General features: G+C 51.8%; 1 protein-coding gene across 1 annotated transcript; it reads left to right on the top strand.

Moving 5' to 3' along the window:
• Positions 1-1,172: 1,172 nt before the first annotated feature.
• MICALL2 (MICAL like 2) lies at positions 1,173-25,756 on the top strand. Its single transcript, XM_066560833.1, has 17 exons — positions 1,173-1,315; positions 7,992-8,040; positions 11,536-11,677; positions 14,096-14,256; positions 14,894-15,015; positions 15,377-16,048; positions 16,257-16,426; positions 17,283-17,358; positions 17,499-17,614; positions 18,141-18,290; positions 20,935-20,990; positions 21,753-21,876; positions 22,324-22,414; positions 22,747-22,820; positions 23,082-23,196; positions 24,087-24,133; positions 24,225-25,756. Exons 1-17 carry the CDS (start codon positions 1,173-1,175, stop codon positions 24,308-24,310), a joined length of 2,394 nt encoding a protein of 797 aa, XP_066416930.1. The 3' UTR covers positions 24,311-25,756.
• The last annotated feature ends 2,234 nt before the right edge of the window (positions 25,757-27,990 follow it).

Below are 27,990 nucleotides of genomic sequence, written 5' to 3'. Positions count from 1 at the left end.
TGGAAACACTCTGAATTATTTGTGAGGTATTTATATATTAATGTATATTATCCATATCATGTCACAGAAATGCCGTTAATGTATTATATGTATTATTGATTATTTTCCCCTAATTTATAGGCAGCTGTTTAAGTGTTACCTTGTCTCTTCTCGTGTTTTGCCAGCTGCGTGAGGTCTGCCGAGTTATTTTATGGGACGCGTGTGCTGCGGGGCAGCTGTTCCGAGCGGGCCATGGCAGCGCCGGAGCGAGCCCAGCGGGACCGCCTTCCTTCCCCTTATCGAGCCACATTCCCTGCGGGGACGGCGTGGGGAGGAGCCCGCGGGGCTTTTCCAGCCTGAACGAGTCCTTGATTTCATGGCACTGCCGATGCCTGATGCGCTGCCCCAGCAGGGACAGAGCTCCTGCTCCCGGCTGGCCTGGCCACAGCGAGACCTCTGGGCAGGCTCCGGGCTGGTTCTGGGCAGGCTCCGGGCTGGTTCCGGGCTGGTTCTGGGCAGGCTCCGGGCTGGTTCCGGGCTGGTTCTGGGCAGGCTCCGGGCAGGTTCTGAGCAGGTTCTGGGCAGGTTCCGGGCAGGTTCTGGCAGCCGAGCTTCGTCCTCCCTCCTCCTCCTCCCCGTTCCCTGCCCGGCCGTCTCTCGCTAGGACAGAGGAGGGTCTCTGGCGGCTCCGGCACCGCTCGCCCTTGGTGTTAGCCGGTGATGCTGGGGATGAATCCATCATCCCAGCTCAGGACTATCCAGCGAACACTTTACATTTAGATGCTTTATGGTGCTTTTTAACTTTTTCTCCTCCAAAAGGGGAGAAAACATCCAGTGACTAAATATGATTCACGCCTCCGCTGGTGGCCGCCCCTTCGGGCAGGACGTTTTTGTGTGGGAGCAGAGGAAATTTCCCTTGCCCTTGCTGCGGGCCCCCTTGTGCCGGGGGCGCCGCTGCCCGCTCCCCGAGGCGAGGCGGCGCCTTCCCCGCCGCTTCTCCGCCCCTGAACCGCCGGAGAACCGCCCCAGAGCCGCCCCTTTCCCCGCCTCCCGCCGCCGGTCCGGCCGCCACCCGCGGGCTGCTCGGCCCGGGCTGGGCACGGCGCGGCGCGGAGGGTCCCGGCCCTGCCCGGCCCTGCCCGGCCCTGCCCGGCCCTGCCCGGCCCTGCCGAGCCCTGCGGCTCCCGCGGGCCATGGCGGCCATCCAGAACCTGCAGCTGTGGTGCCGGCAGCAGTGCGAGGGCTACCGCGATGTCAGCATCACCAACATGACCACCTCGTTCCGCGACGGCCTCGCCTTCTGCGCCATCCTGCACCGACACCGCCCCGACCTCATGTGAGTACCGTGCTGGGCATCGAGGGCCGCGCCAGGGACACCCCGGGACCCGCGCTGGGCTGTGCCCATCGACCCCGTGTCCTCCATCCCCAAAGAACCCATGCTGGGCTGTGCCCATCCCGCCTTCCATCGGGCTGTAGATGTGCTGTGCCCATCCCGCCTTCCATTGAGCTGTGCTTGTGCTGTGCCCATCCCGCCGTCCATCGAGCTGTGCTTGTGCTGTGCCCATCCCTCCATCCATTGAGCTGTGGATGTGCTGTGCCCATCCCTCCATCCATTGAGCTGTGGATGTGCTGTGCCCATCCCTCCATCCATTGAGCTGTGCTTGTGCTGTGCCCATCCCGCCTTCCATCAAGCTGTGGATGTGCTGTGCCCATCCCTCCATCCATCGAGCTGTGGATGTGCCTTGCCCATCCCTCCATCCATTGAGCTGTGGATGTGCTGTGCCCATCCCTCCATCCATTGAGCTGTGCTTGTGCTGTGCCCATCCCGCCTTCCATTGCGCTGTGGACCCCGTGTCCTCCATCCCCTCAGAACCCTCACTGGGCTGTGCCCATCCCTCCATCCATCGAGCTGTTGATGTGCTGTGCCCATCCTGCTGTCCATCAAGCTGCAGACCCCAGGTTCTCCATCCACCCAAGAACCCTCTTGAGCCTGTGGTCATGCCGCCAACCATCAAGTTGTGGATGGGCTGTGGCTGTCTTGCCATCCATTGAGCTGTGGACCCTGGTCTTCCACCTTCCCCAGGCTCTTGCCCTCCCTGTGGGCACATCACCAGCAGCATTCTGCTCACACCCACACTGAGAATCTCCAAGAGAAAAGCTCTGCTCTCCCAGCCTACGTGCTGGTTTTTTCCATGCATTTTTCCTTTTTCCCTTTTCTTCCCTCAGTAGCCGGATTATAAATGTTCCACATGCATCCTTTCCATTGCAGAACAAGTTCAGGCACTGATCTTTGGGGCAGCATTTCCTTCTTTGCTGTTGTGTTTGCTCTGGCTGGGCTCTCCTTGCTCAGCCCAACAGCAGCACAGTACTCACAAGTCATGAGGCAAGGGCTATTTAAACAAAATGCAATAAAAGGGCAGGGCCCCACAGCCACTGGATTCTTGCACATCCTTGTTTTTCCCATCTAGAGCTCTGTTTGTGGGAGCTTAAGTGCTTTTCATGCCTTGCTGGGGCCATTTCTGGTGCCCTGTGAATTTTGAACTGTCTCTGCCCAAATGACATATGGAAGGTGAATGGCCAAAGGGAGTCATAGGTCCTGCTTCATAGCTGGGGTTCTTTGGGTTTGATTAATTTTTTCTTCTGGGGTCTTTGAGATGGTGGGATTGAGGGGGAAGATGAAGTCAAGGGAAAGAGTGCCCAGGAGTATTGATTTAAGCATTAGGTCTCTCCTGTCAGATGTGCCCAGCTGGGTGAGGAACAGATTGGGTGGTCTGTACTGCAGTTTTCCACCTGTCCTGCATCTTCTCCCTTTTTCTTCATGCTCCCAGGACAGCCTGCCACATGCGTTTGTGTGCAGCCATCCCTCTTGCAGGTGTTTGCTTCTGCTTGAACCCAAGAGAAGACCTCTTGTTTTCTCTCCTCTGTTACCTTGAAACTTGTCAGAAGCTGGAGCAGGCTTGGGCAGCAAGAGGTTGGTTCAGGAGCTCCAGGCACCCTTTGTTGTCCCAGTGCTTGCGCCGTCACCGTGGTGTTGCCATGAATGACTTCCTGACATGTTGTCATGCCCATGTGACTCCAAATATTTCCTTTCCTTCCTTTGATTCGCAGTCCCAAAAATACAAAACACCGGGGCAGAAGGGTTGAGGTGTTCTTGTGGAGGGGCTGTGACTGCTTCCTGCAGCTGGCCCATCCGGAGCACGGCTGTGCACAGGGGCTCAGCAGTGTGAGAGCTGGAATAATCCTGTTGCCCAGTTTAGTGAGTTGTTTATAATCCTTGAACTGTGCAAAAAGGGTTGTGGATAGACATTTCTTAAATAAATTTTCCTGTGCTGGAGAGGGAAGATGTTCCTTGAGGCATCTCTCTGTTGCCATTCATTTTCTTTTATGGTGGACATTCTGCCTGACTTTATTTGGGACATCACAGAAGCTCTTTCTGACTCAGACCAGCTCAGCAAGGGCTGCCTGAAGGTTAAAGTAAGAGAAGCCTTTATTTGTCACCTCCTTCATCCGTGTCAGTGCTGTAATTCAGGAAAGCACCACGTGTACTACTGACTGGGCAAAGTCCTGCTGGAAGGAAATGGTGCTTTTGGGTGGTTGGTGGCCAGGGTTGCCAGGTGCCATGTGTCAGATCCTGGGGCAGAATTCTTGTGCAGATTCTCCATTTATCCCAAAAAGCTTCTCTGAGTGTTCCTGGTGCAGGGTACAGAGGTGGAGAAGTGCAGCTGGGTGCATGTGTGACTGTGACCTCTCCTTCCCAGGGCTCCATCCTGGGCTCCTGTCCTTGCTTCTACCAAGGATTCTAGTTAAAGATTAAAAACACCAGACTGAAAGTAAAACTAGAAAGGGGTGTTTGGAGCTCTTGGTGAGTTTGCAGCAGCTCTGCTGCACAGATTACTTGCAGAACGTGATTCAGTCACAGCATCAGTTTTGCAACAGCGTGTTTTCTGCCTTGGTTTACACAAATTACATTCTTGGGCTGAGTGCAGGGGATTTCTCCTGCAGGAGCCTGAAAAATTACCAGGAAAACTTCAAGCTCAAAACATGGACATAAACACGGGCTTCTCTTGTGAGGTATGTGGCTCAGAGGGCAGGCTGGTGTGGGTCTCTCCTTCCTTCCTGTTTTCTTGCTGGAAAACATATGGAAAATATGATAACTCCTCTCAAACTTAGCCAATGTTGGCTTGTGTCTTACCAGTGAACAGGGCAAGCTGTGTAAAATTAGAAATGCATTTCCCACTCACTTCCCACTCATGCAAGGATGCTTGGGGGAGTGAAGATCCATGCTGAATTACCATGGAAATCCACTTCTTTTTTGTCCCAGATAAAGAGTGCTTCAGAGTCAGTCCCAGCTGGGCACACACAGTGTTTCAGGCAGGCTCCAGCTCTTTTTCTGGGATGGTTGTAGAGCCTGGGGACATCTCTTGTCAGAGGAACATGAAGCCTCATGGTAGGAGGCTGAGGTCAGCAGCTGCCACATGTGGTGGTGAAGGTTGTGTAAGCTTCAGCCAGGATTTTAGTGGCCTTGTCCTGATAAATGAGTTGAAGAGGCAGGGGAGCTGTGCACGCTCACTCAGATATTAATGCCAGATGTCAAGGAAAGGTTTTGATTAAGATCCTTCTCTTCATCCAGGATCTTGCTCTTTCCCAGGCTGCAGGCTGGTGTTCTGGGAATGGGCTGGTGGTGAAATCCCCCTTGGCAGCTGAGCAGCAGCAGTGCTCTTTCCCCAGCAGCATTTCCAGGTCAAGGGCAGCTCAGCAGGGCAGGATGAGGTCAGGCTGGGGATGGGTTGTCAGCAGCAGGCTGGGGTGAGGCAGAGCTGCCTTGGCTTGGTGGGTTTGTGGTTTGTGTGACAGGCATAGGCAGGGGAGGATGGCTGGGGGTTCATTTCGGCAGCATTCTGTCTCTTGCCAGCCAGAGCATGGCAGTGTGGGCAGGCATTCCTCAGAGGAGGATGGGCACATGGAGGACATCTCCCTCCTGGAATTCCCAGCCTTGTCCCACCTTTGCATCTCCAGAAAGAGCACAGCTGAAAGCTCCTGTTCCCAGCAGAGCAGGCTGGATTTGAGCCCCCTGTGCAAGCTGGCAAAGGGTGCCTCACTCCTTTACAGTGGTCCTTTTGACTGCACATCTTATTGTCTGTAGAGAAAGTAGTACAAAAGTGCCAAAAAGCAGAAACTTTTTTGGTGCCATTGAGGCTCTGGGATTTTTTTTTAGCTCAGTCTGCTCCAAGGTCAAGTTTCCAATCAAGTTAGTGCTTGCAGCAGCAGGGATTCCTCCTGTGGAAGCACATGTGCTTGCAGAGCACTGTGACATGTTTGTGAGTGCTGGGTCTGTGCAGCTGGAGCAGGGGGTGGTCACAGAGATTTGTGGGCATGGGAAATGCTCAGCCACTTATTTGCTAAGGGAAGGGTTTGTTTTTTTTTCAGAGCTAAAAACTTGCCCTGTTTTAAAACAGGAATAAAAGTATTTCTGTGCTTGTGAACTCCACTCTGATTTGTTTCCAACACTGGAGGCCTCTCTTGGGTCACATTTATATTTTTCACATTTTCCAATTAATTCAGTTGCCTGTGTTTTCTCAGTGGAGAACTCCTACTTCTCTGTTTGTATTACCTTTGCTGTCTTAGGATTACATTGGTCCAGAGAGCTTTGATATTCCAAGATAGGAGATGCACCAGCAAGATCAATTTCCACAAGAAATATTAGATGTAAGCAGTTCACCTGACTAGCCAGGAAAGAATGATGCTGAGAGGTCAGGGGACTCTTGAAATGACCAAATAACCTGGTTGTTTGCACTTTCTTTTCAGGAATAGAAGGGGATTTGAGACATTCACCATCAAAAGATTGGGGTTTTTAGGTCTCTGCTGCATGCCAGAGGGTGCACACACCACCACAGCAAACAGTGTTGAGTGTGGCTAAGGCCACTGACTGACAATAAATAGTAATTCCAGTGTCTTACATGTCAGAAGGACCAAGGAAGCTGGAGCTCCTCTTTGTTCTTGCAGTGTTTTGCTGCATTTCCATGCTACAGAGACTGTTTGGGAGCAGAACTGGGAGTGAGGCAAAGAGCTGATATCACCTCCTTCTGCTGGGTCTTAAAAAAAACCAATTTTCTGGCCTGACTTAACCCAAGGATGGCTGCATCTATTGTTCCACTGAGACTTTTTTGGCACATGATTATTTTTGTTGCTCTTTTTAATCCATTGTCTCAGGGAAGGGAAATCTTTGGGCAGGAGCACTGCTTGAAGAGAAACCTCTGCAACTCCCTTTGATTTTGCACAGGAAGGACTCTGTGTTTTAGAGGTGGGATGTGCCTTGTCTTTACGTGCTCCTTGGGGGAGTTTAACCTCAGGGTTTTTTTATCTTCATTCCTTCTGTCCTTATCCCACACAGCAATACCAGCTGTGGGAAGCAGGGAGGAGGCAAAGGCTGTGGCATGATGAGCCAGCCTGTTTAAGGTTCCTCTCTTATTTATGATGTAATGCTCCACTTTCTGTGCTGAGCAGATAGAGGACCTGGCTTGCTCCTTGCTGTTACAAGCAGTGGAAAAAGTTCCCCCGCTGCCATACGGATCATGTGTTTCTCTCATGAATAGGGTGCTGTGAGCCAGCTCTGCCCTGGCTCTCAGGGCTACCCTGGCTCATCCCAGAGGAGAGGGATGGGCTAAGAAGGTGGGTCCACCTCAGATATAAAGGTGCTACATACAAGGAATGCAAAGTTGGTGCTGCTTTCTGTTTGTCAGTGAGAATTCCCCTCTCAGGTATCAGCCTCTGTGCCAGCAGACACAAGGATTGGAAGGTGAAACGGGGTTATCAGAAAGGAATTGACCCTGCCAACTTGCCTGGGCAGGAGGAAGCAGTGTTGGAGAGCAGGGCTGCCAGCCAGCAGCCAGTTTTGTGTTCCCTGTTTAGCAAGTGGCAGTGGGTTTCTAACAAAGCTGGTGATGCTGTTCCCTAAGCAAGGGACACACTCTGCTGTGGCTGAGGGAGCACTGCCACAGGGCTCCACTTGCAGCAGCACAAACTCTCCCCTGTGCTTCCATCCCTGTCCCAGCACATCCCAGGTTCTCAGTTCCCAGCACAGTGCAGGGAGTGTGGCTTCTGGGCTGGACCAGGGAGAGGGAAAGCAAATCTGGGGAGAGGTGAAGAGGGAAGTGATGTCTGGAGACAGCAGAAAGGAGTTGTTGACTTTGGCTTGGATTTGTGAACAGTAATTGTCACTTCCTTTTCAGTTACTGATTATGAGCACAAATCAAAAGTTACAGCCCTAGGGAAAGCAGACAAAAATTTCTACTGGCAACTTTGGTGTTACCAGATGCAGTATGGTATGGGCAGAGGTTTTCCCAGGCAGATCCCTGGTGCTGGTTTTGTGGAGTTCTGCCAGAGGAAAAAGGAAGATTTGAAGCCAGAACTCATGTGCTGCTGGACCCAGGAGCTTCTGAGATCAGAGGATATGGGTGTGTTGGAAAAGCATGTGATACATGCAGTGTGTGAGGGATCCATGAGAGACCTCCTTGGAGCTGAGCTCTCTGTGTGGAGGCAACTTTCAAGGCAGGAGAAGAACATGGAAAGTACTTTTGGGGTGACAGTGCTCATACCTGGCCAGCAGGTGTTGGTGTGTCTCTTTGAGGTGGGAGGGAAGCAAGGCTTTTCTGGGGGCCAAGAAACCACCCCATGAATTAGAGGTTGCTCCTGGCTGTCTCAGCAGAACCCCTCAATGTGCCTGGGATGTTTTTGCACCAACATGTCCTGTCCACAGGCAGCTGTGGGAGCCAGCCCTGCAGAGGCAGATGTGCCAAAATTCTCTGGTGCTGCCTGTGGGCAGGTGCTGTGCCTGCTGCACATCCCTGTCCTGGGTACAGCAGGTCTGGGACTCTCAGGTGGGATCTGCCACGCTGCCCTCTCTGGAGCTGTTCAAGGCTGGATGGGATGCTCTGTCCCCTGAGCCAGAGCTGGAAGTGGAGCAGCTCACTCTTCATCACCAATCTGAGATTTTTCCTCTTTCTGTATTTCAGAAACTTTGACTCCCTCAGAAAAGAAAATGTGTATGAGAACAACAAGTTGGTAAGTGACTTTTCATGTTTACTTTTGGTTTAGTCTGGGACGTGGCACTTTGCTCATGTGATTTAGCAACAGAAACCCTGCAGACACAGTGTGCCCATTGTGCTGTGTTCCAAACCTTTGCCTTATTCTGCACCTTCCAGCCTTCTCCTGTGGACAGCAATGTCCAGCCTGGCTGGCTGCCTGGAAGCACCTTCAGGCTGTTCACACTTCTTAGCTCACACAGGGATGCCTGTTCCCAGTGTGTCCTGTGGCAGCAGGAGCTCAGACAGAGCTGCTAGAGCTCAAAACATGGACATGTTGAGTGTGTGATGCTCCTGATGGGGGGGAGCAGGAGCTGGGGAAAAGCTGGTGTGAGAGGGGAAGCACAGGGAGTGTCCTCCCACTTCTGTTCCTTTCTGGTGCAGGGGATCAAGGTGGATACATCCTAAAACCTGTCTGGATGCTGCCTGGACACTTCAGCCTGGTATTGGAGTTTCTCATGTTCTTCCCACAAAGAAAACAGAAGTTAGGCTGGCCAACCCCCTCCTGCACTGGATTCTAGCATGGTCTTAGTGATCCAAGGAGGGATTTTCCTCTCCCTCTCTCCACTGCAAAAGGAGAGGCAGTGAATTATAACACCTCTCTTCCCCTGGCATTGCTCCATGCAGTTTCTTGGCTGCTTGACAGGAGCTTGGGATATGAGCAAACCATGGCAGCTTAGCCCAGTCTGGGCTGGAGGAGTGACACACTCTCAGGCAGTGAGCTGGCTGGAGTGCTTCTTGCCTCTGGAAGAGCTAAACTTGTCCCCTCATGGCTCCTTAGCTCCTGCTCCCCTTCATCCCTGGCATGTCCCTCACAGCCCCTGTGTGCCCAGGCTGGGGCTGCAGCCTGTGAGGGGTTGGTGACACTCTGGGGCTCAGCCCCGTGTGTTCCTCTCCTCAAGGGCAGATTCAGACCATGCATTTTGCCCTGGGGGTTTGGTGTTTGGCAGGAGTTGGGGCCTCTTCTCCATGGAATCTTGGCTGAAGTGCTGAGGATCCCTGAGTGTTGCTCCTTGTCCAGCTGGGCTGATGGTGTCTGCTTGTGTCTGGGAAATGAGCTCTGTGAGCTGCCTCTGCTGCTTTCATTAATGAAAAGCTTCTTTGTGCTTCTCATAAAGAGTTGCTTCCCTCCTTTGTTGCAGTCTGTGTGTCCCCCCCTCCTCCCCCTTTCTGAGTTTCTTTTATGTCCTTTGTTCTGCTCTCTCTTCCTTACTCCACCTGCTGTGGGGTGACTTGTCTGTGTTGTCCTTTCCCTGCTGGTGTGCTGGCTGTGCTGGCTGTGCTGGCTGTGGGACTGTCCCTCCACCTCTCTGTGCTCCTGGCCTGGAATCCCCCTTGGGCTGCTCTCCATCCTGGCTCCTACCCTGCCTTGCTCTCTCTGCCTGTCCTTGGGATACAAGGATTTGCTGATTTCTCCCAAAATTACTGCTCTGCTATTGTCCAGACCCTCCCTGATGCCTTACTCATCAGAGGCTTCTTTGCAAGGGCTGTATTGTGCCTGTAAAAAAGCTTTGTTTGAGCTGCAGCTGGCCATTTAAGGTCATCTGTCAAGGAAGAATTTGTCACTTCTCAAGTGCCACAAGACCAACCCCAGACCCGTGAAAAATTTCAGTTGGTGGCACTTTTTTGGCTAGAGATTTCAAAAATATATAAAGAGGAGGAAAGTTTCTAGAGGCTTGGAGTCAGTGCTGGTGGATGGTGGTGTGGTGTAGCAGGTGGAGCCTGTGCCAGGCAGCTCAGGTGGCCTCAAGCATATCACTTTCCCATTTTGCATGGACATGGCAGCAGTGGCACTTTCTTCCCCTGGAAAGCCCTTGGAGCTGCACTGATGAAAACCATGATGCAAAACCAACACGTTGGTCCTTTAAAGGGCAGCCTGGGCAGGCAGGCAGAGGAGGAGGTGACTGGGTCCTGTTAGGTGCTGATCCTGTTGGGTCTCCAGGCAAGAGCAGCTCCCAGGAACACGAGGGTGCTGCAGGCACAGGGGACACCATGTCCTGGTGGTGCTCTCTGCATTGCTCACCTGGCTCTGCCCAAACCAGGTGGGAGCACAGAGCATCCTCCTCTCTGTGGTCCAGCAGCCCCTGGCTCGTGCTCCGTGCCCGGTGTCACCCGTGGCAGGAGGTGGCATGACCTGTGTCCCCACTAAACCCCACACCAGCAGTGTCCAGCAGGGAAACTCAACTGGTCAGACCTGTTGTGCAGCCAGTGCAGTGGGGAGCACTCCAAAGAATGCATTAAGTACCAGTTTGCAAGACAGGAAAGTGCCAGGCTGGGCTGGCAGCTGGGGTGACGCAGCCGGTGGTAACTGGCTGAAAGCGTTTTTAATGTCAGCTCTGTTGCATTTTTACTGGGATACCCAATGGAAAAAAATGGTAATTATCTTGCTGAAAAATAGTGGCTGTTTGTTTCTTCTAAGCAGGAATGGTTGGCTTGTACACCAACACTGTGTGTGTCCGTGCCAGAGGTCAGATGTGGAGGGGTTTAATATATTCAAGTTTTTTTTTTAACCCTTTCACTCTGGACTTTAGCAGTAGCTATCCTTGCACCTCTGGTCCTGCAAGTGCTGTTTTCCTTTGCTGTATTGGCATTTCAACAGGGGTGCTCCAAAGGGGGAGAAAAAGGATTTTTTTCCCCATGAATTGGGAAGGAACAAGGCTGGAGAAGGTCCTGAGTAAAAGCCCTAAACTGAGCTGGGCAAGGGTGAAGTTTGGTTGTTGCAGGTTTTTTTTGTATTCTATTAAAGGCTTTTTTTCAGAGGCAAGAGCAAATAGCTTTTGCCTCCTTTACCTGCAGTTTCAAAGCAGAGGACACCAGAAAGAGGAATATTTACCCCTAATACATGTTAGGCAGCATGGAAGCAGTTAAACTGGAAGGCAGCTCTGTATCAGGAATTTTTCTGCATTACACCTCTTTTCCCCCTTTCTGCTCTGGGAGAGCAGGGTCTCTCCTGCAGCCCAATTTTCAGATGGAGAAGAGCAGGCCGTAGGAGGCTGGAAAGTTTAGCACAGCACTCAGAGATGAAAGCTGCCTGCAAGCACCTACCAGCCCACCATTAATTGGGAAGAGCTCAGGTTGGGCTGGGAGCCTGGAAACAGCTCTGCCAGCCTGGCCTGACACATCCCCTTCTGCCAGCCTGGCTCTCTGCAGCTGTGCACTCACACACACAGGCAGGCTGAGGGAAGAGCAAGGCAAGCCCAGGTGAGTTACTGAGCACTGAGCTATGGCCAACTTGCCAGGACAGATTTTTGGCTCCTTGCCTGGGTTTCTCAAGGCAGTGGCTGGAAGCCATGACTCCGTTGGTTCCTATGATGTAGGAGTTAAACTGGTGCAGCTGTTCCCCACTAGAGTTATTTTTATTTGAGTGGGGCTGTTTGCAGTGCACTTTCTTACTTATGATGAGGAGCAGCTCTCCTGCCTGCTGTGGATAAAACCCCTGTATTTTTATTTTTATTTTATTTTTCCCCTTCTCCAGGCGTTTCGGGTGGCAGAGGAGGAGCTGGGGATCCCAGCCTTGCTGGATGCAGAGGATATGGTTGCTCTGAAGGTGCCAGACAGGCTGAGCATCCTCACCTACGTTTCCCAGTACTATAACTACTTCCATGGACGGTCTCCTAGTAAGTACCATATTCCCTGGAGGGCTGGGAAGCATTTCATGCTTTCCCTTGCCTCCTGACAAGCTTGGAAAAAGCAAAATAAACTGCACAGAGGCCTTTTTGGTATCAGAACTGTTTCACTGGGGGGTTAAACTCTTTGCACACCAGCCTACAGTTGCACCAGTGCTTTTGAAAGGGTACAGGGCCATGTCTTGTCTTTGAAACTCTGCCTTAAAATTTAAAATACAGTCTAAAATTTCTTGTGGTCCAGCCAGAGAGGAGCACTGAAGGTTCCTCTCCACGGTCCCCACCTCAGCTTCCCATTCTTGAGCACCTCCACCCCTGTTCCAGTCTCACCACACCTGAGGGCTGGTGAGAGCATGGAGCAGAACAAGGCTGAGCTTGTCTCTTGGGCTGTGCCAATGTGACAGCATCAGTGGTAGGGCTTGTACAGCACAGCAGCACTGATAGAAGGAAGGAGAAGAAAATTACCACCCTAACTGACATAATTGTGATAGAAATTCTGTCAAACATAAAACGGAGCTGCCAAGGCATTGTATTCATATACTGGAGAGTTTAGTTGGGCTCACAGGAGCATTTTTGTAGTCTTGGTTTATATTTCACTTTAAGCTCACACAAAATGAAGTAATATAATAAACCAATTTTACAGGTTCCTCCAGAGGAAACTTTCTAAAGTGGGACATGAATGTCTTAAGTGGTTAAGGTGAATGCAAATGGAGAGATATGTATTGAAAATGTCCTACGTCTTGGAAAGAAAGCACAATTCACTCAGAGCTGCCTTTACTGTTTAAACTCTTCCTACTTCTCCACCTCTTTAGACATTTAACCATGCTTTTTCTCTCCTTCCACAACTTCTTCTCTCCCCCTCTTCATTTTTTATTTCTTGTTTTAAAACTGTTCTGATTGAATTCAAACAAATTCCGTCATGTTCGTGCCAAGTGGTGAGAACCTGGGTCAGGCTGGGGTCCTTGCCCCCTCCCCGCTGCATCTTTTCCACCCCATCATCAAGCACAGCACATTTTTATACTCCCACAAGTGTCCCTCAAAACACTTTGGTTGCATTCTTGTTGCTGGGGTGAATGGGAATGTCTGAAAATGAGCCCAGCCTGGAATGTGCCCTCTGGCACCGAGCGGAGTCGCGGACGCACAGCCGTGCCCTTCAGATGGGTTCCACAGGACCCTGGAACAAGCAGGGCACAGGAGGGCAGGCAGGGAGAGCAGACAAGGCTTCAGTGAGGTCACGCTGTTGTGGATGAGCAGAGTTGAAGCCACCCATCTTTGTGCTGGGCTTTGGGAGTTCAGTGAGGGACACAAGTGAGGGGCAGTCGGAGCCTGTGTGCTGGGTCAGCTGTGCCCTGCTCCCTGCACTAGGAGTCCTGGGTGTTTATTTGGAGAGTTGGCTTTCTTGAGGGCAGACTGCTGGGAACTGGGCTCCCTCTCTGCTCCCTGCCCTTTCTGTGTTTACTGAGCAGGGTATAATCTCTTTTCAGATGAGTGGCCATTGAAGTGTCACTTGGAAAGTGGAGCTGTGGCTCAAATATCCCACAAGGAACACAGAGACATCTCGTTCAGAATAGGAAGTGGTGCAAGAATAACATCCCTGTGAGACACTTGGGGTTTGTGTCTGTAAAAACTTTGCACAAAGCCTTATTTCCCAGGGAAGGTTCCCTGCACTTCCCAGGGCACCATTCCCTGCTTGACTGAAGTGTGCTGGAGAATCTCTTTCCTCCACTTGTAGTGAATTTTGAGGGGTTCTATTTCATCTGCAAAGAAAAGGGAATTGGGCATTTTCGGGCTGCTTGTGGCAAGTCTTGGTTTCCACATCAGCACCTTTATGGCACCTCCAAATCTTTGCAGAATTACCCATTTTTAGTGGTCATTTCCACATTCAACAAGGCTGTTTGCTCTGTGGGAGTCCCAGCTGGGGTGTGGGTTGCACACTTGCAGCAGTGAATGTTCAGGCTCTGTAGGAAGTCTGGAGCACAACAGCTTGAATGAAGCAAACCCTCTGTTTGCAAACCCTTCAGCTCCTTATTCATGACTCCTCTGCCTGTTCCAGCAGGGCCTGTTCCAGCTGGGATCAGTTCCAGCCAAACCATGGGCTGGAATTGAAAACCCAAGGTCTTGTTCTCACCAGCGATGGATGTTGATTTGCATTTCTTCACTTTTGCATTTCTCTTCATGAAATTCCCTGAGAAGAGAAAAATCAGCAGTTTCAGAATGTTGTTACAATTCACTTGTTGCTTCTTGCCCCTCAGTCCAGTACAGAGCTGCTCATGAAGGAAGTCTGTGTCTCCTTGTGTGCTTTTCATGTTACCCATCAGGCACCTCTTGATATTCTTACTTTATAAATTATTCCCAAACCAGTGAGTTTTCCTTATGTTTCCTTAAAAATATTCCCTTCTTCCATTCTTCCAGTTGGAGGCATGGCTGGAATCAAGCGTCCTTCCTCTGAATCTCCAGAGCAGCATCCTGGGAAGAAAACTGCACCAGAGCCTCCTAAGCCAGTGCCACCAAAACTGCCTCCTGCCCACCCACCAGCCAGAGCTAAGCCAAAGGAAACCTCTCCAGTTACCACAGTAAGAAATGTGGCTTTGGGTGTTCCTTATACCTTAAATGTGTTCAGTGAGATGGAGAGTACTGGGCTGGTGCAGGGCTCCTGCTGGTAAGGACTTAGTCCCTACATTTTCTGTTCACTATGAGTGATTTAATCCAGAGGTCTGATTCTGGCATAGATTGAGGTGGGAATCGCTGGAAAATCATAAGTCAGCCTGGATACTTCCTGAACAGGATGTGGGTGTCTTAGGACATGGATGTGCTGCTCCTAGATATGGGGAATGGAGATTTTTACAGGATGTAATATTATTTTTACTAGAAAACGTTGATCCAATTACTGGATACGGTTTCAAAGCAGAGTAGGGATGAAAACAGGGTAGAAGCCCTTTCCCAGCTAATTTAAATCAGAGACCTTTGCCTACAGGCAGACAGAGCACCCTGGTCCTCTGGTTTTGTGGGAACATATTCCCCATGCTTTGTCCTTCCAAGGGCTGTTCCACTTCTGTGACTTCTATGACCAAGGGATTAGAGGGAGAGGGGATTTCCTGGGTGCCACTTCTCTGTCCTGGCTGTGCATGCCAAACACTCACCTTCTTGGGAGGTTTGTAGCTGTGCCCAGGGCCATGCTCTTGTCTGCTCACCCTCTGCTTCTCCCCCCAGAAAAGGGTCCTGGCAGAGAGTGGGAATGTCCCCAGCAGCAGCTGTGGGGTCTGTGGGAAACATGTGCACCTGGTGCAGCGCTACCTGGTCGATGGGAAGCTCTATCACAGGAACTGCTTCAGGTACAGCAGCTCTTCAAGGCAGGGGCACAGCCCTGGGACTCACAGGGGGCCAGCCTGGTTCTTTGGGACTGGAGAGAGTGGTGTGGCACATTTTATTCAGAGTGGAGGCAATCTGGGCTTGCTCTTGACCTGTGTGTAAGGGAAACCATCTCCACAGGTCTGTTTTCATCTACACCTTTCCTGCTTCAGGCTGTGCTATCAACAGCTCTTGTTCTGGTGCCTGAGGAGTGTGCACACAGGCTCTGCTCACTGCCAGTGTGGTGCCTTCACCCTCCTGTGGGTGGTGGAGTCGTGCCTGCACTCCCAGCTGTGTGTCTCCCAGCACTCTGGAGGATGTTTCCTGAGATTTTTGTATCCACAGGTGCAGGCAGTGTTGGAACTTGCTTCTTCCTGGAAGCTACAAAGCTGGGCCTGAGCCCGGTACGTTCATCTGTACCAGCCACCAGCAGCCTGACAATGCCCAGATCTCTGGTCTCCACAGTACTGGGAAAAAGCCTGACAGTACCCCAGCCCCTACTGCTGCCAGGGCGTTCCAGAAAGCAGCAGAACCCAAGAAACCAGAGCAGGTGTTGAAGAAACCCAGCCAGGAAGGCCTCACTAATTCAACCAAGCCATCTGTTTCATCTTCTGGAAGCTCTGGCTTCAAAAGTGTAAATACTCCATGGTCCTCCTCAGCTGTAAATAAATCAGATGACTGCAAAGGTGTCTCGTTGGGGATTAAATCAGATCCCCATGAAGGCACCCCAGCAAAGTCTCCTTGGACATCCTCCACAACTAAAACACAGCAAGCACGAGAAAACTTTTTTCGGTCTTTTGAGTCCTCCAGCAATAAATCTTCTGAGACTCAAAAACAAGTGCAGTCTCCTCAGGGCCCTGATAGAACTGCCCCTGCCAGAAGCACTGCTGAGGTCAGTCGGGTGAATGTTGGGAAGGATCAGGCACGTAACCATATTATACAGGCTCTGTCTGCATCAGGCACTGCTCCAAGCAGGCCAGGAGGACTCAGTTCCACTGGCTCCTCAGCACCTGGCAGGTAAGCACTATTTCTCTTTCCCTTTTTACTGCCAAGATGTTCCTTGGGATAATTTGAGAAGCCCCTGCATCTTTCTTTGCTTTGTCCTGACTGCTCTTGTGGCTCCGTTTTAAAGGCATGTAGAGGGACACATACAAATCATTGGAACAGAGGCAAATAAAAAGGTCCATCCTTTCAAAAAGACTCATTAAGTTGTTCTTTTTTGCAGTGGCAAGTTTTCTCCCACCAGTTCTCAGAGTCCAGCTCCAAAACCACAGTCCAGCAAAACAGGGTACCCAGCACCAAAGCAGGAAAAGATTCCAGACCCTGTGCCCAAGAGCCAGGCTGCCAGCAAACCTGCTGACCCTTTGCACAAGCCAGAGTCAAAAGGCATCAAAGGTGAGGATGAATGATTCACACAGCTCTGCCTGGACACACCACTCCAACTTTATGCCTTCCTCTTGGACCAGTACAGCAGATGTGTCCATGACTCTGTCCTTTGTGTCTGTGTTTTCTGAGCTGTGTTTTCTCCCTGTGTGCACTATCCCTGTGCAACTGCTCCCTCTAGCATGGGGAGTTCTACTGCTCTGAGGATCTCCAGGTGTTTGAAGTTGTACTTGCTGTCATCAAGCATTGGGATCAGGTGGCTTTCAAAGGCTTAGGGTTTCCCAGGTGGGAGACCTTGCCAGAGCTTTGGGATGGTTTTTTAATTGCAGTTGCAGGTCATCCAGCCTCCTTGTCTGTTTTGTACCAAGCTTCCATCATGGTGACTTAGCAGCAGGCCAGGGGGTGGTATCTGGGGGTTCCCAGTGTCCCAGGCACTTTTGGGTGGCTGGAATTTTTTTGGGGCCAGAAGAACTGTCTGCTTGCAGTTTGCTGTGACTTTGTGGGGCTTTTTTGTCTCTTCCTGCCCCAGCCTTTGGTCTCTGAGATCTGAGCTGTTTGTGTTGTATTGCTGTTGAATGTGCCTGTTCACGTACTCTGTGGCTGAATTTCTGTAACTGTGTAGGTTTTAAAGCATTTGATATGGAAGACAAAATGCCACTGAGATTGCCTACTGCCTATTGTATCTGAATCTGCCCATGTTAAACTTGTTGAGCTGGTGCTGGTTTGCTGCAATAACATCATAGTACCTGCCCCAGTGCATGCCTTATCTCCTAGGATTCTCCTGAGACTCAAATCTGGCTTGTTTCTTTTTATTGGATGTTTTTGTTCTTGTGTATCTTTATTTACCTTGCTGTGTTCTTTTCTTCAGGAAGCACAAATGTTGCTGACAACAAGTCTGAGAGCCCAGAAGGGTGGAGATCTCGGTTGAAGCCTGTGGCCAGCAAGTGAGTGTCTTTGCAGCTGGTGGGTTTCCATGACAAATGTGACCATCCCAGGTGGAGATCCACACCAGGATGTCCAGAACTTTTCCTGTGGACCATTCAGCATGAGGGATTTTCCCTACCTTTGTCTTTTTTCTTTGCAGGGACCAAGATGGCTCTAAGAAACCTGCTGCTATCTCCCAGGTGGGAGCAGGGAGCCCAGCACAGAAGGAGCCAAAGCCAAGCCCAGTAGTTGTCCCACCAGCAAAGCAGGACTCTGGTATGAAGGATAAAAGCTTTGCCTTCATTTTGCTGCTCAGGAAAGGGACAGGCATTGTACTGCAAGGATGTGTTGGTAGAGAATGTGCCTTTGCTTTCAGGGATCTTTGCTCTCTGCACCTGCTTTAGCCTTGTGGTGCCTTTATTTTGTGCCTTTGGTGGGTGGCCTCCCATCCTTTCCCAGGGAGAGGCACTCAGTATCCATACGGTTCCCTTTTCTGCAAGACAGCCAGCAAGATTCCACTTACTCTCTTGTAGAATATTGAGAAATCTTAGTGATGGTTCCCAGCTGTTTATTCTCCTCCCAAATGTTTATTCTCCTCTTACTCTGGCCTTGTAATGAGTGCTTTTTCCCTGTTTACTTTGGGTTTATGCCCTTCATTATCATCAAGAGAGGAGGACTAGGACTAGGACTAGAAATGGAGTTTGGTAGTGGTGACTGCCAGAGACGTTGGGCATTAAAGGGATTTTTATGAGATAAGGGTTGAAATTTCTTACCCAAAACCTGTCTGTGCTTCTTAATCCAGGTTCATCTGGTGGATTCACAAAGAAGTTGTTGATTCCCAGCTCAGATCTTATCAGGAGCTGTCAGAATTCAAAGCAAGACTGGAAAGATCCTGGAGGGTCTGCCAAGAAGGAGGGAGATGGCAACCAGTTGAAAACAAGCACTGCTACATGTAAGATCTCTTCTGCCTACCAAAGTCACCCTCTCCCCTGCCCTGTCAGGGAGCAGCCTCAGTGGTCACTATGGAATATGAGTCCCAGAGTTTTCTGTGCCTAACCCTGTGGCTGCTGTCATGGGGGCAGAGTTTGTGTAATTGATTTTTATTAGCCAGCTTGGCCTGAGCAGGAAGCAGCAAGGCCAGAGAATTCAGTGGGAAAGGAAGAAATTGAAATAGGAATTTTTCAAGGTCACTGCCCTTTCATTCTTTAGACTTAGTGCTATGAAGAGGACCATCTCCTAATTTGGGGAACTGGGATCTAGTTGATGTCTCTGTTCCTCTTCAGCTGAGTGGCTTTAGGAAATAAAAGGAATGCAGAGAACTGTCATCCAGAGACTCCAGCTGGCAGGACCCACAGGAGCAGAGCCAAGGCTGCTGTTTCTTTGGTATTCAAAGATGTCCTGACCAGTTTGTCCCTACTCTTTACCCAGTTTCTTACTGCTATTTGTTCACCCACCTCTTCTCCAATGCCCAGTTATCCTTGCTCTGACATATCCCACCACAATGCTGAGGAAATTTTCTGGAGCTAACCTGATGTTTGCTGCTGTCCTGTTTCCTCAGCTTCTTTGTCTCCCCTTTCCTTGGCCCATCTTGCTGTGTCTTACCTGTCTGGAGTAGAAGATTCACACAGGAGGGTTCAGTCCTGCCCTTGATATTTGTCTTGGAGCAAGCAGGATGGGTCCTGGTGGCTCAATGGCCTCATGCTCTATTTTTTGTCAGCTGGTTTCAGCATTGTCCTTAGCCAGCTACCAAACATTCAGTCTCCAGTTGTGTTGTCTTTTTTAAAAGTTTGCTGTGCCTCCTTTGCCAGCATTTTCCCAAAGCTTCCCAGCTCCTCTTTCCTCAGCCTCAGCCCCAGGGTTCAGCTCCAGTCTCTCCCAAGAAGTGGGTGAGCTGTTAAGAGAAGGGAGGCTGGGTTCATATCTGTCTTCCTAAAGGTGAGTGATTGCCATGGGGGAGGGCCGTTGGGAAATGTTCCTGGCAGTGTCCCCCCACTTTTCCCCAGGCTGGTTCCTGTGCTGTCACTGGGCAGGCTGTGGGTTAGGGACGGAGCTCTTGCTCCTCTGTAGATTTTTACCTCAGCACTCAGAGCTGTGAACAGTCAGCTGCTGTTCCTGCCCTCAGTCCTGGTTGAGCTGTGAATGGGGAGCATTTCTGTAGGTCCTTCATTTTCTTTGGTGGTAGGTGGTGTTTTCTGCTGAGAAAGGAGGCTCCAGGGTTTTCCTGCAGCTGTCCTACTTCCAGCTTGCTGGCAAGCAGCCAGCCCATCCTGTGTCTGTCAGGCCACAACCTGGGGGCATCAGGGGATATCAGATCCTGGGCTGGTCACAGGGTGTCACTTTACAGGCTTTTCCCCTGCAATGACCCTGGCCTTCTCTCCATCAGGGGTGCAGCTTTCTGCCGTGCTTGGAGGTGCTGCTGGGGCCACCTGGGAGGAGCCCAGAGGTGCAGGACTGAGCTGGGAGAGGGAAGTGTTGTTCAGGCAGACAGCTCGAGGCAGGACAAGTCCCTCTTGGAGGAATCTTTAAGAGAAGTTGCAGGCAGTGCACAGGCAGCAAAACAGCAGCATCCAGAGGGAAGAGATCCCTGACAGAGCCCAGCAGTGCAGGAACAGCACAGCCACATCCAGCACCTTCTCCCTCTGCACTCCTCCTAGAAAGCACAATGGCAACTGGAGAGCTGTCCTTGAGCTCTTCCTCAATCTCCAGAGACTCTCAGGAGGCTCCCCTAGTCTGTCTGTCCTGCCTTTCTGCTTGTGTGTGCTCAGCCTGCATTGCTGCTGCCTTTGTTACAACCCTGCTCTTTTGGTAGCAGAGTTTTCCTCCCTTATCTCATCATCCACTCACGCCTCTGTTCCCTCTCTGTGGTAATTATCCAGCCCAGCCCCTTGGGGATCCAAATACCTCACACTCTTCTGTAGTTATCCTTGCAGCACAGTTGGGCAGAGGAAGCTGAGGCACAGTGGAACAAATACACATTGCTTAAGGATTGATTTTAATAGGTGTCCAGAGCCTGAATAATGCTGTGGAGTGGGGCCTAAGGGACTTCTCACCTAAGAAGTGTTTTGTGGGAGGAATTGAACCTTAGTTTCCTGAGATCTACACTGAGGTCCCCTAGACCATCTTTGTTTCATCAGTATTTACTGATGCTCCTTTGTAAAAGAGCACTAGAGGGACATTTTTAGTGTGTCTTGGTGTTTGCTATGACAGTAACCCTGTCTTTCTGTGCTGCCCTTTGGAACCTTAATAAGGAATGGGTTTTGCCACAACAAATATCTTCGTGTTTTAACAAGATAGTGAATGAACATGCAAGTCAGTATTCTTGGGTGGAAATTCCAAAGTCACACCTGAATTAGGTGACTGTCTGTACCCTGGGGTTGAAAGCAGCAACCTGTGACCTGAGGGACAAGCCACAAGGAGTAAATCAGGCTGTGAGGAGATGTCTCTTACTTTGGTCAGGCCTTTGGATGCATGTGTATCATCTGTGACCTCTGCTGGGTAGCTGGCACCTGTTGTGCTCTGGTGGTGTGGGACAGGCACTGTCCCACACCATAAAATTATTTAAAGGTTGTTGTGATTTTTTTTTCTCTCTCTTCTAGTTGAACTCCCTGTTCCAAAAAGCAAAGGGAAGCCTCAAGTGGTGTCCCCAACCAAGGTATGGCTGGAAACCAGGTGTCAGGGGAGCAGGGTGGGGTGGTTAAATATCCTTCTGGAGTGCTTGTCCAGATATATCTAAGTTTGTCTTATTGGGAATGTTTATTTGGGTACCCAGGGAAGGGGTGAAAGGCTCTGGGGCAGAACAAGGTGGAGAAGCTGCTGGTATCTTCCATGCAGGGAGACAATCAGAGCTGGAATCAGACAGAGCCAAACAAAACTGTGGCAGACATTGCATCCCCCACAGAATGAGGGAGAATGTCTGCAGGCTGACAGGTGTGGGGGAGTTACCACTGGCAGCAGATGTGTCCCAGCCTGCAGTGGCCACTCACAGCAGATGTGTCCCAGCCTGCAGTGGCCACTGGCAGCAGATGAGTCCCAGCCTGCAGTGGCCATTCGCAGCAGATGAGTCCCAGCCTGCAGTGGCCACTGGCAGCAGATGTGTCACAGCCTGCAGTGGCCACTGGCAGCAGATGAGTCCCAGCCTGCAGTGGCCACTGGCAGCAGATGTGTCACAGCCTGCAGTGGCCACTGGCAGCAGATGAGTCCCAGCCTGCAGTGGCCACTGGCAGCAGATGTGTCACAGCCTTGCAGTGGCCCCTGCTCTGGTGTGAGCAGCCAGCTCTGCCCCTGTGCTGGCCTGGCCCTCGCAGGCTGTGGCTCTGTACCTGGGCTCTTTATGCCCTTTGCCATCTCTGTTGTGACCTCACCAGGCAGTCTGAGGGTTCCTGAGCTGCATTTGGCCCTACATTTTTTTCCCTAGCTGCACCCAGACTACCTCCCTGAGGAGAAGATCCAGGAGAAGGTTTGTGCCATCGAGAAGCAGCTGGATGAGCTGGAATTGAAAGGAGTGGATCTGGAGAAGCAGCTGCGTGCCTGTGAGGGAGGTGAGGAGCCCTGGTGCCAGCTGTGCCCTGCTGGGGAGCTGTGGGGCTCATGTCCTACCCCTGGGCACTCTTGGCACCATTTTTAGGAGCTCAGGCTGCATGTGAGTCACCAGGTTGCCAGAGGTACCTGGTATACAAAGATAAAGCCTGGGGGATTTTCAACCTTCTCTGGCTGCTTTGTAATATATTTTTTGAGCAGGTCTTGTGTTAATTTGGCTGAGGATCAGAGTTTTGGGAGTCCAGTAGCAGAGTATCCATAAGCAGCTTCCTTGAATCCACAGGGAGTGACCTGCATCCCTTGGAGCCAGGGGCTCCAAAGATTGCCAGTTTTCACTTGAGCTTGCCTGGGGCTCACCTAAGTCATCCTAGGCTCTCCCTCAAGAGATTGTGTGTTTGAGCCAGGGGGGCTGAACTGATGCAGCTTCTTGCCCTTTGTCTCCTCTGTAGATGAGTCTGAGGATGCCCTTATGGTGGATTGGTTCAAACTGATCCATGAGAAGCAGCTGCTGCTCAGACAGGAATCAGAGCTGATGTACAAGTGAGTAAATCAGAAATTCTCCTGTCTGCTTGTGCTCACTTCCTGTGAGCCCAAAAAAGTCCTGTGCCAGTTGGTGGGATGAGAAGGGTTGAGAGTGTCTCTGGGAGAACTGCCAGCATCCTGATGCATTAGCTGGTGGGCTTTGAGCACCCAGGGTCTGGGAAGAGCTCGTGAGGAGGGAAACTTCAGAAATGTGATAGAGGAAGATTTCCCCTGAGCCAGCAGCCCCTGCCCAGGTGGTGGGCTACAGAGAGATGAGACTTCAGCATGACAGCAGAAGGGTCCAACCCTGGGGCATGGCAGTAGCTCATCACTCCTGTCATTGCTTCCAGGATGAAGCAGCAGAACCTGGAGGAGCAGCAGTGGAACATTGAGATGGAGCTGCGAAGGCTCATGAGCAAACCAGGTGAGGACTGGGAGTCCTGCTGGCCCCAGGAGCCTCCACCTTGTGAGCCAGCCCTGGGATGTCCTTCAGATCTGAAGGGATTGCACTGTGGGTGTCCCCTGGCAGGGCAGACTCCCTGTGACATCCAGCCCACCTCTGCTTTGTGAGGGCGTGTAGGATGTGCCCCTGAGCGTGAGGACTGTAAAACTGGGGTGGAGGCAGGAGCCACAGTGGGGAGGTACTGCCTGCAGCTGTGAGATGGGCTTCCCTTGTCTTGTGCAGAGGAACTGAAGACTCCCAGGGAGAAGGAGCAAGAGAAGGAGCTGCTGGAGTCGTACCTGAACACGGTCAATGATCGCAATAATATTGTGGATTGCCTGGATGAGGACAGGCTCAGGTGAGGCTGCTCAGGTGGTGGGAAATGAGCCAGCACTGCTGTGTTTCCACTGCTGCCCAGGCTGTAGGGGTGGGTGGGTGGCTGTAGTCCAGACTTCTGCTCCATGAGAGGTGGGTGGTCACCTGTCATCAACATCTTGTCCTGAATGCTGCTGTCTTTGCATCCTTGGCAGCTGTTGGGAAGAGATCAGGACCACAGCCCTGTTCTCTCTCCAGCTAAAGCTGCTGTGAGAACAGGGCTGGGAGATGTGGAATGCAGGGGAGGAGAGGGAGAGGCTGGAGATGGGGAGGCTGCAGGCAGTATGGGAGATGCAGGAGGAATCTGGGAACATGAAGTCAGGAATGTCTGCTGCAGCAAGTGGAAGAACAACTGTAGCCAAGAACTGGATCCTTCCCAAGTTCAAAGGAAAACTGTGTCAAGTAGCTGGATTTGTGCCTCCTGATGCTGAGAACAGCCTCCATTTCTTGACCTCAGAGCACCAGCTCCTGCTTGTGGATTCTGGTACTGCCAGGACAAGGGGGTGACAGCAGTGTGCTTGTCCCTCATGGCAGTGAGCACCTCTGTAGCACCCCAGGCTGCTGTCTCAGCTTCACTCATCTCCTGGGGTGAGCTGGTGTCCCACCACTCCATGAACTCTGATGATTCATCAGCCAGCTGGGAGAAGGTCTGGAAATCCCCACACAGGCCCTTGCTTTCAAGGGAACCAGATGGAATTTGCTCATGTCTAAGACTCTAACTGTTGGGTTTTTTCCTGCAGCCTTCTCAGGGTATGCTGTGGAGGTTGGTCCTTTCTTACTGGGGAATAAGAGCAGTATTTGCATGGGCTTTGGGATCTACCAGCTTGTCATGAGCACAGGGAAGTTTCCTAATGCTATGCTGTTCCATTACAGAGAGAAAGAGGAAGACCAGATGTTGGCAGACATGATACAGAGGTTGGGTAAGGGCCCTTTCTCCTTTTCCAGGGCAGCATTGGGGCTCACTGGGGCTGTGGGTCTCAACCTGCTCTGTGTCTGCTCCCTCTCCTGCAGATGGATCTCTTGAGAGCCAGGAGCCAGAGAGGAAGAAGAACAAGTTCTGCCTGTCCAAAATATGGAGGCAGAAAAAACAAGAGTAAAGCTCAGGAGCTTGATGTTCCTTTTCCCAGTGGTCCAGAGAGACCCATCAAAGGTGTGGTCCTTCCTCAGTGCTGTGTTCCTGGAGCTGTGCAGGACTGTGAGAGGCCCCAGGAGGCCTGTCAAAGGTGTGGTCCTTCCTGAGTGCTGCTTTCCTGGAGCTCCTGGGCTGTGAGAGGCCCCTGTGCTCCCTGATGTGGAGACTGCAGGTTTGCTGACCAGAGGGACAGTGTGAATGCCCCCTGGCCCTGGTATGGAGCCCAAGGATACCTTTCCCAGCACGTGGACTTTTGAGACTGTCTTCCTTCTCTGGCTCTGGGTCAGAGCTGGTTCAGCCTTGTTGGCAGCTCAGGAGGGCAGAGCTCAGGTTGCCCACCCAGTGCCTGGCTCAGTACAGTCCTGGAAGCAGGAGCATGGCCCTGCATGGCACCTCACAGTGTCCCATCCTGTCCCCAGGGCTGTGGAAGGGCCTTTGTCCCTCCCTTCCTCCCTCCTGCTTGTGCTGTGGCTCTTTGGGCAGGATCAGAGATGCAGAGAGGGAGATGCTACAGGACAAGAGGGGTTGATGGTTCCCTTCTTACCACACCCCTGCAAACTGGAGGCTCCATGTCTGGGGGGAGCAGGGAGCAGACCCTCCTCTGTGTCTGTGGTGTGGGATGTTCTCCACCCACAGTAGTTTCAGCAATAGTGAATTGTTTCCAGACCTCTCTTGGAAGTTGCTGTAGGCTGATTTCTCAAAGCCATGAGAGGCTGCTCACTGCTTCATTCCCTCTGTGGGGGAGATTTGTAGCCTCCTTATTTCTCTGACTGCTCAGTGAAGCAGTGTTTTCATTGTCTGTGGCCTATCCTGATGAAAATGAACAGAACCATTATTTTAATAACCTGGTGCTAACTTGGGAGCACAAGGGAATTCATGGGTTTGCCTCACCCCTGAGTCTTCTGCTTGGGACCAGTATTTCAGTTCCTGAGCTCCATCCCTGGACATCCATCACCCTCAAGGGGTGTTGTGGGTCACCCTGGTGGGAGCAGGAGTGCAGGAGCAGGTTCTGGGCTGTTGCAGGGAGCCTTTCCCCTCTTCCCTCAGTGCACCCTGCCCTGGGTGCACCCTCTGTTCCCAGTCAGCCTGGGGAGCAGGGATGGAGACAGCCATGGAAGGATCAGATTAATTCACGATGCCTCTGGTCTGTGGCCTCCTCCCTCCAGGGCAGCTGCTGGAGGTTCCTGCGGGCGCTGCTGCCCAGCAGGAGCAGGGCTTTGGCCGGAGCAGGTTCGCAGTGCCGGCGGCAGAGCAGAGGTGATGCATCCCTTTCCCACGAGGTGGCAGTGGGACTCTCCGGGCAGGGGTGTGCTGGGGTGGCACCAGTGCCCTGGAGCCCGCAGGGGGACCGTGTGTGCGCAAGTGCTGGGACACCCCGAGCCTGCAGATGCTTTCACCCAATAAAGAATTACTGGAGCAAATCTCAGCATCCCAGTGTGATATGGCTGTCCTGGGAGCACTGATAGTCCCTCTCTGGAGCTCGGTGTGCCTGTGATGGAGCAGTCCTTGCCCACAGCCTGCAGGGCAGCTGCACGTCCCGAGGGAGCCGTGGCACCAAGGGGTTTTTCACCGACTTTGTTTAGGTGTCAAACTCACCCCTGCTCTCAGGTAAATGCAATTCCCCCCTTGCTGCTTTAGCATCACACACGTCCCAAAGCCTGTGGGGTCCCAGCCTGGCCAGCAGATGGGGGACACAAAGAGGCAGAGCTGGTTGTGCCACAGCTGGACCGTGGCGTTGGTGACACGGGTGGCAGAGCTGCAGTGTCACCGGGGAAAGGCTGATGGAGGCTCTGCTGCCTCTCTGCCCCCTGTGCTCACCCAGAGGGGAGGACAGACTGGGCTGTGGGGACATGCTGGCCACAGGGGCTGGCATGCTGTGCCTTGCCATCCTCGTCTGCTTGTCAGGAAGCTCTTTCTTCCCTGGTGTGTAAACAAGAGGGGACAGAGGAGGGCTCCTCTTCCAGACCTGGGCAGTGGCAGCAAATCCCCAGAACTAAACCTGCCTTTGTGGGCTGCCAGCTGAGAGGAGGGGAGCTGAAACCATCTCTGCTGAAGGAGAGAAATACCTTTCCTGATGAGCTATCCCAGGCTGTCAGTATTGCTGGGCTTTCATCTTTTCAGGCTCTGATTCTCCAGCCTCAAGAAGTTTAGTCTGCATGGATGTGGAGGATGGTGGCAGCACCATCCAAACTCATCCAATCCTTCCCTCTCCAGCCTTCACCCACCTTGGAAACAGGCAGGAAATGGACCTCTGTAGGAATGTGATAACAAAGTGCTTAAACAACACCCCCAGGGCCCTGTGGTGGCAATGGTGGGACCTGCTGTAGGGTTGGCTTTTGTGAGAAGGCCAGGCAGCAGCCAGGGGTACACCTGCTAGCTACCTGCTCCAAGAACAGGTTTTGAAAGGAAAACTGCTCCTTCTCTCATCTGGAGTCTGTTTGAGATGGTAGCCATGGTCTAGGGGATATGAGCTTCACCTCACCTGGAAATGCTGTGTGGGTTTAGGTTTAAGTTTCTAGGTAGAAAAATACTGAGAGGGAGAGGAGACAGAACCCAGCCTGCCTCACCGTGCTGCTGGTGTGAGGCTGACTGCAAGACTAACCTCAGTTATTTCTACAGCAAAGATTGGAGGGTAAATAGTGGAGTAGTGATCCAAACACAGTGATCCTGTTCAGAATCCCAAACTCTTGTCTGTATGGGTGGAATGCTGTCTGGCTGTGGCCAGGGTGTATCAAAACCAAGCCCTGTACAGCCTGTCCCACAGCTCCTGCACACCCTACAAATGCTGATGGTGACCATGAGAACAACCCAGCTTGTTCCTCCTTCCTCTGCCTTGAATTTGGGACTCACAGGATTTGCAATTCCACCATTCTCCTAATCCAGTGCTCGAAACGAGCCCTAGAAGAACTAAGCTGTTGGCTAAGGTGGAGAAAAGGAATGGCTTTTCTCCAACTGGCTGCTTTTAGCTGAGCTGATTCCCCTGCCTGACCCCTGTTTGCTCTCCTGGCACAAGCAGCTTTGCTCACCCTGTGGAAGTGCTCCAGGAGGCAAAGCAAGAGGATTTGGCCTTGGGACTGAGCAGGCAGGGAGGTGTTGGGAAACCAGCTCTCAACTGCCTCTCCACAGTGGTCACTGCTGAGTAATTAGGCAATCCAGGCACCCTCCCACAACCGAGTGGGAATCAAATTCCTCTCCCTTCTCCATGAGAAAGGGCTGTTTGTGCTCTGCTGCAGCCCCACCAGACGCCAAGCCCCGAGGTCAGGCTGGCAGGGGGTTGACAGATGCATTGGTGTGTGCATGTGGGTGTCTGCATTTTGGTGATGACTGAGGCCTTAATTACTCTTCTAGCTCAGCTGCTCCACTTCCAAAATGCTTTTAAGGGGGCTGAGCTTCCTGCTCATTTCCTGATGGCCTCCAGTTGGGTTCGTGGCCTCACCAGCTCCTGGATACCTGGAGTGCTGCTGCTTTCTCTGCAGCTGAAGAGGAGTGTGGGGGCTGCACAGGGCCTGGGGGCTGCACCCCTGAGCCTCTGCCATTTCAGAGGCTCTTGGGCATCCTTCTGCAGCTTTGGGGTGCTGCTGGCTCTGTCACTTCCAGACTTGCAGATGAAGCTGTGATTAGGCTCTCTGTGTGTGTGTGTGTGTG

Source organism: Molothrus aeneus, chromosome 16 (genome assembly GCF_037042795.1).
Source record: "Molothrus aeneus isolate 106 chromosome 16, BPBGC_Maene_1.0, whole genome shotgun sequence".
NCBI classification, from domain to species: domain Eukaryota; kingdom Metazoa; phylum Chordata; class Aves; order Passeriformes; family Icteridae; genus Molothrus; species Molothrus aeneus.
Note: the sequence above shows the minus strand (reverse complement) of the source record. Positions and strands in the feature narration are given on the sequence as shown.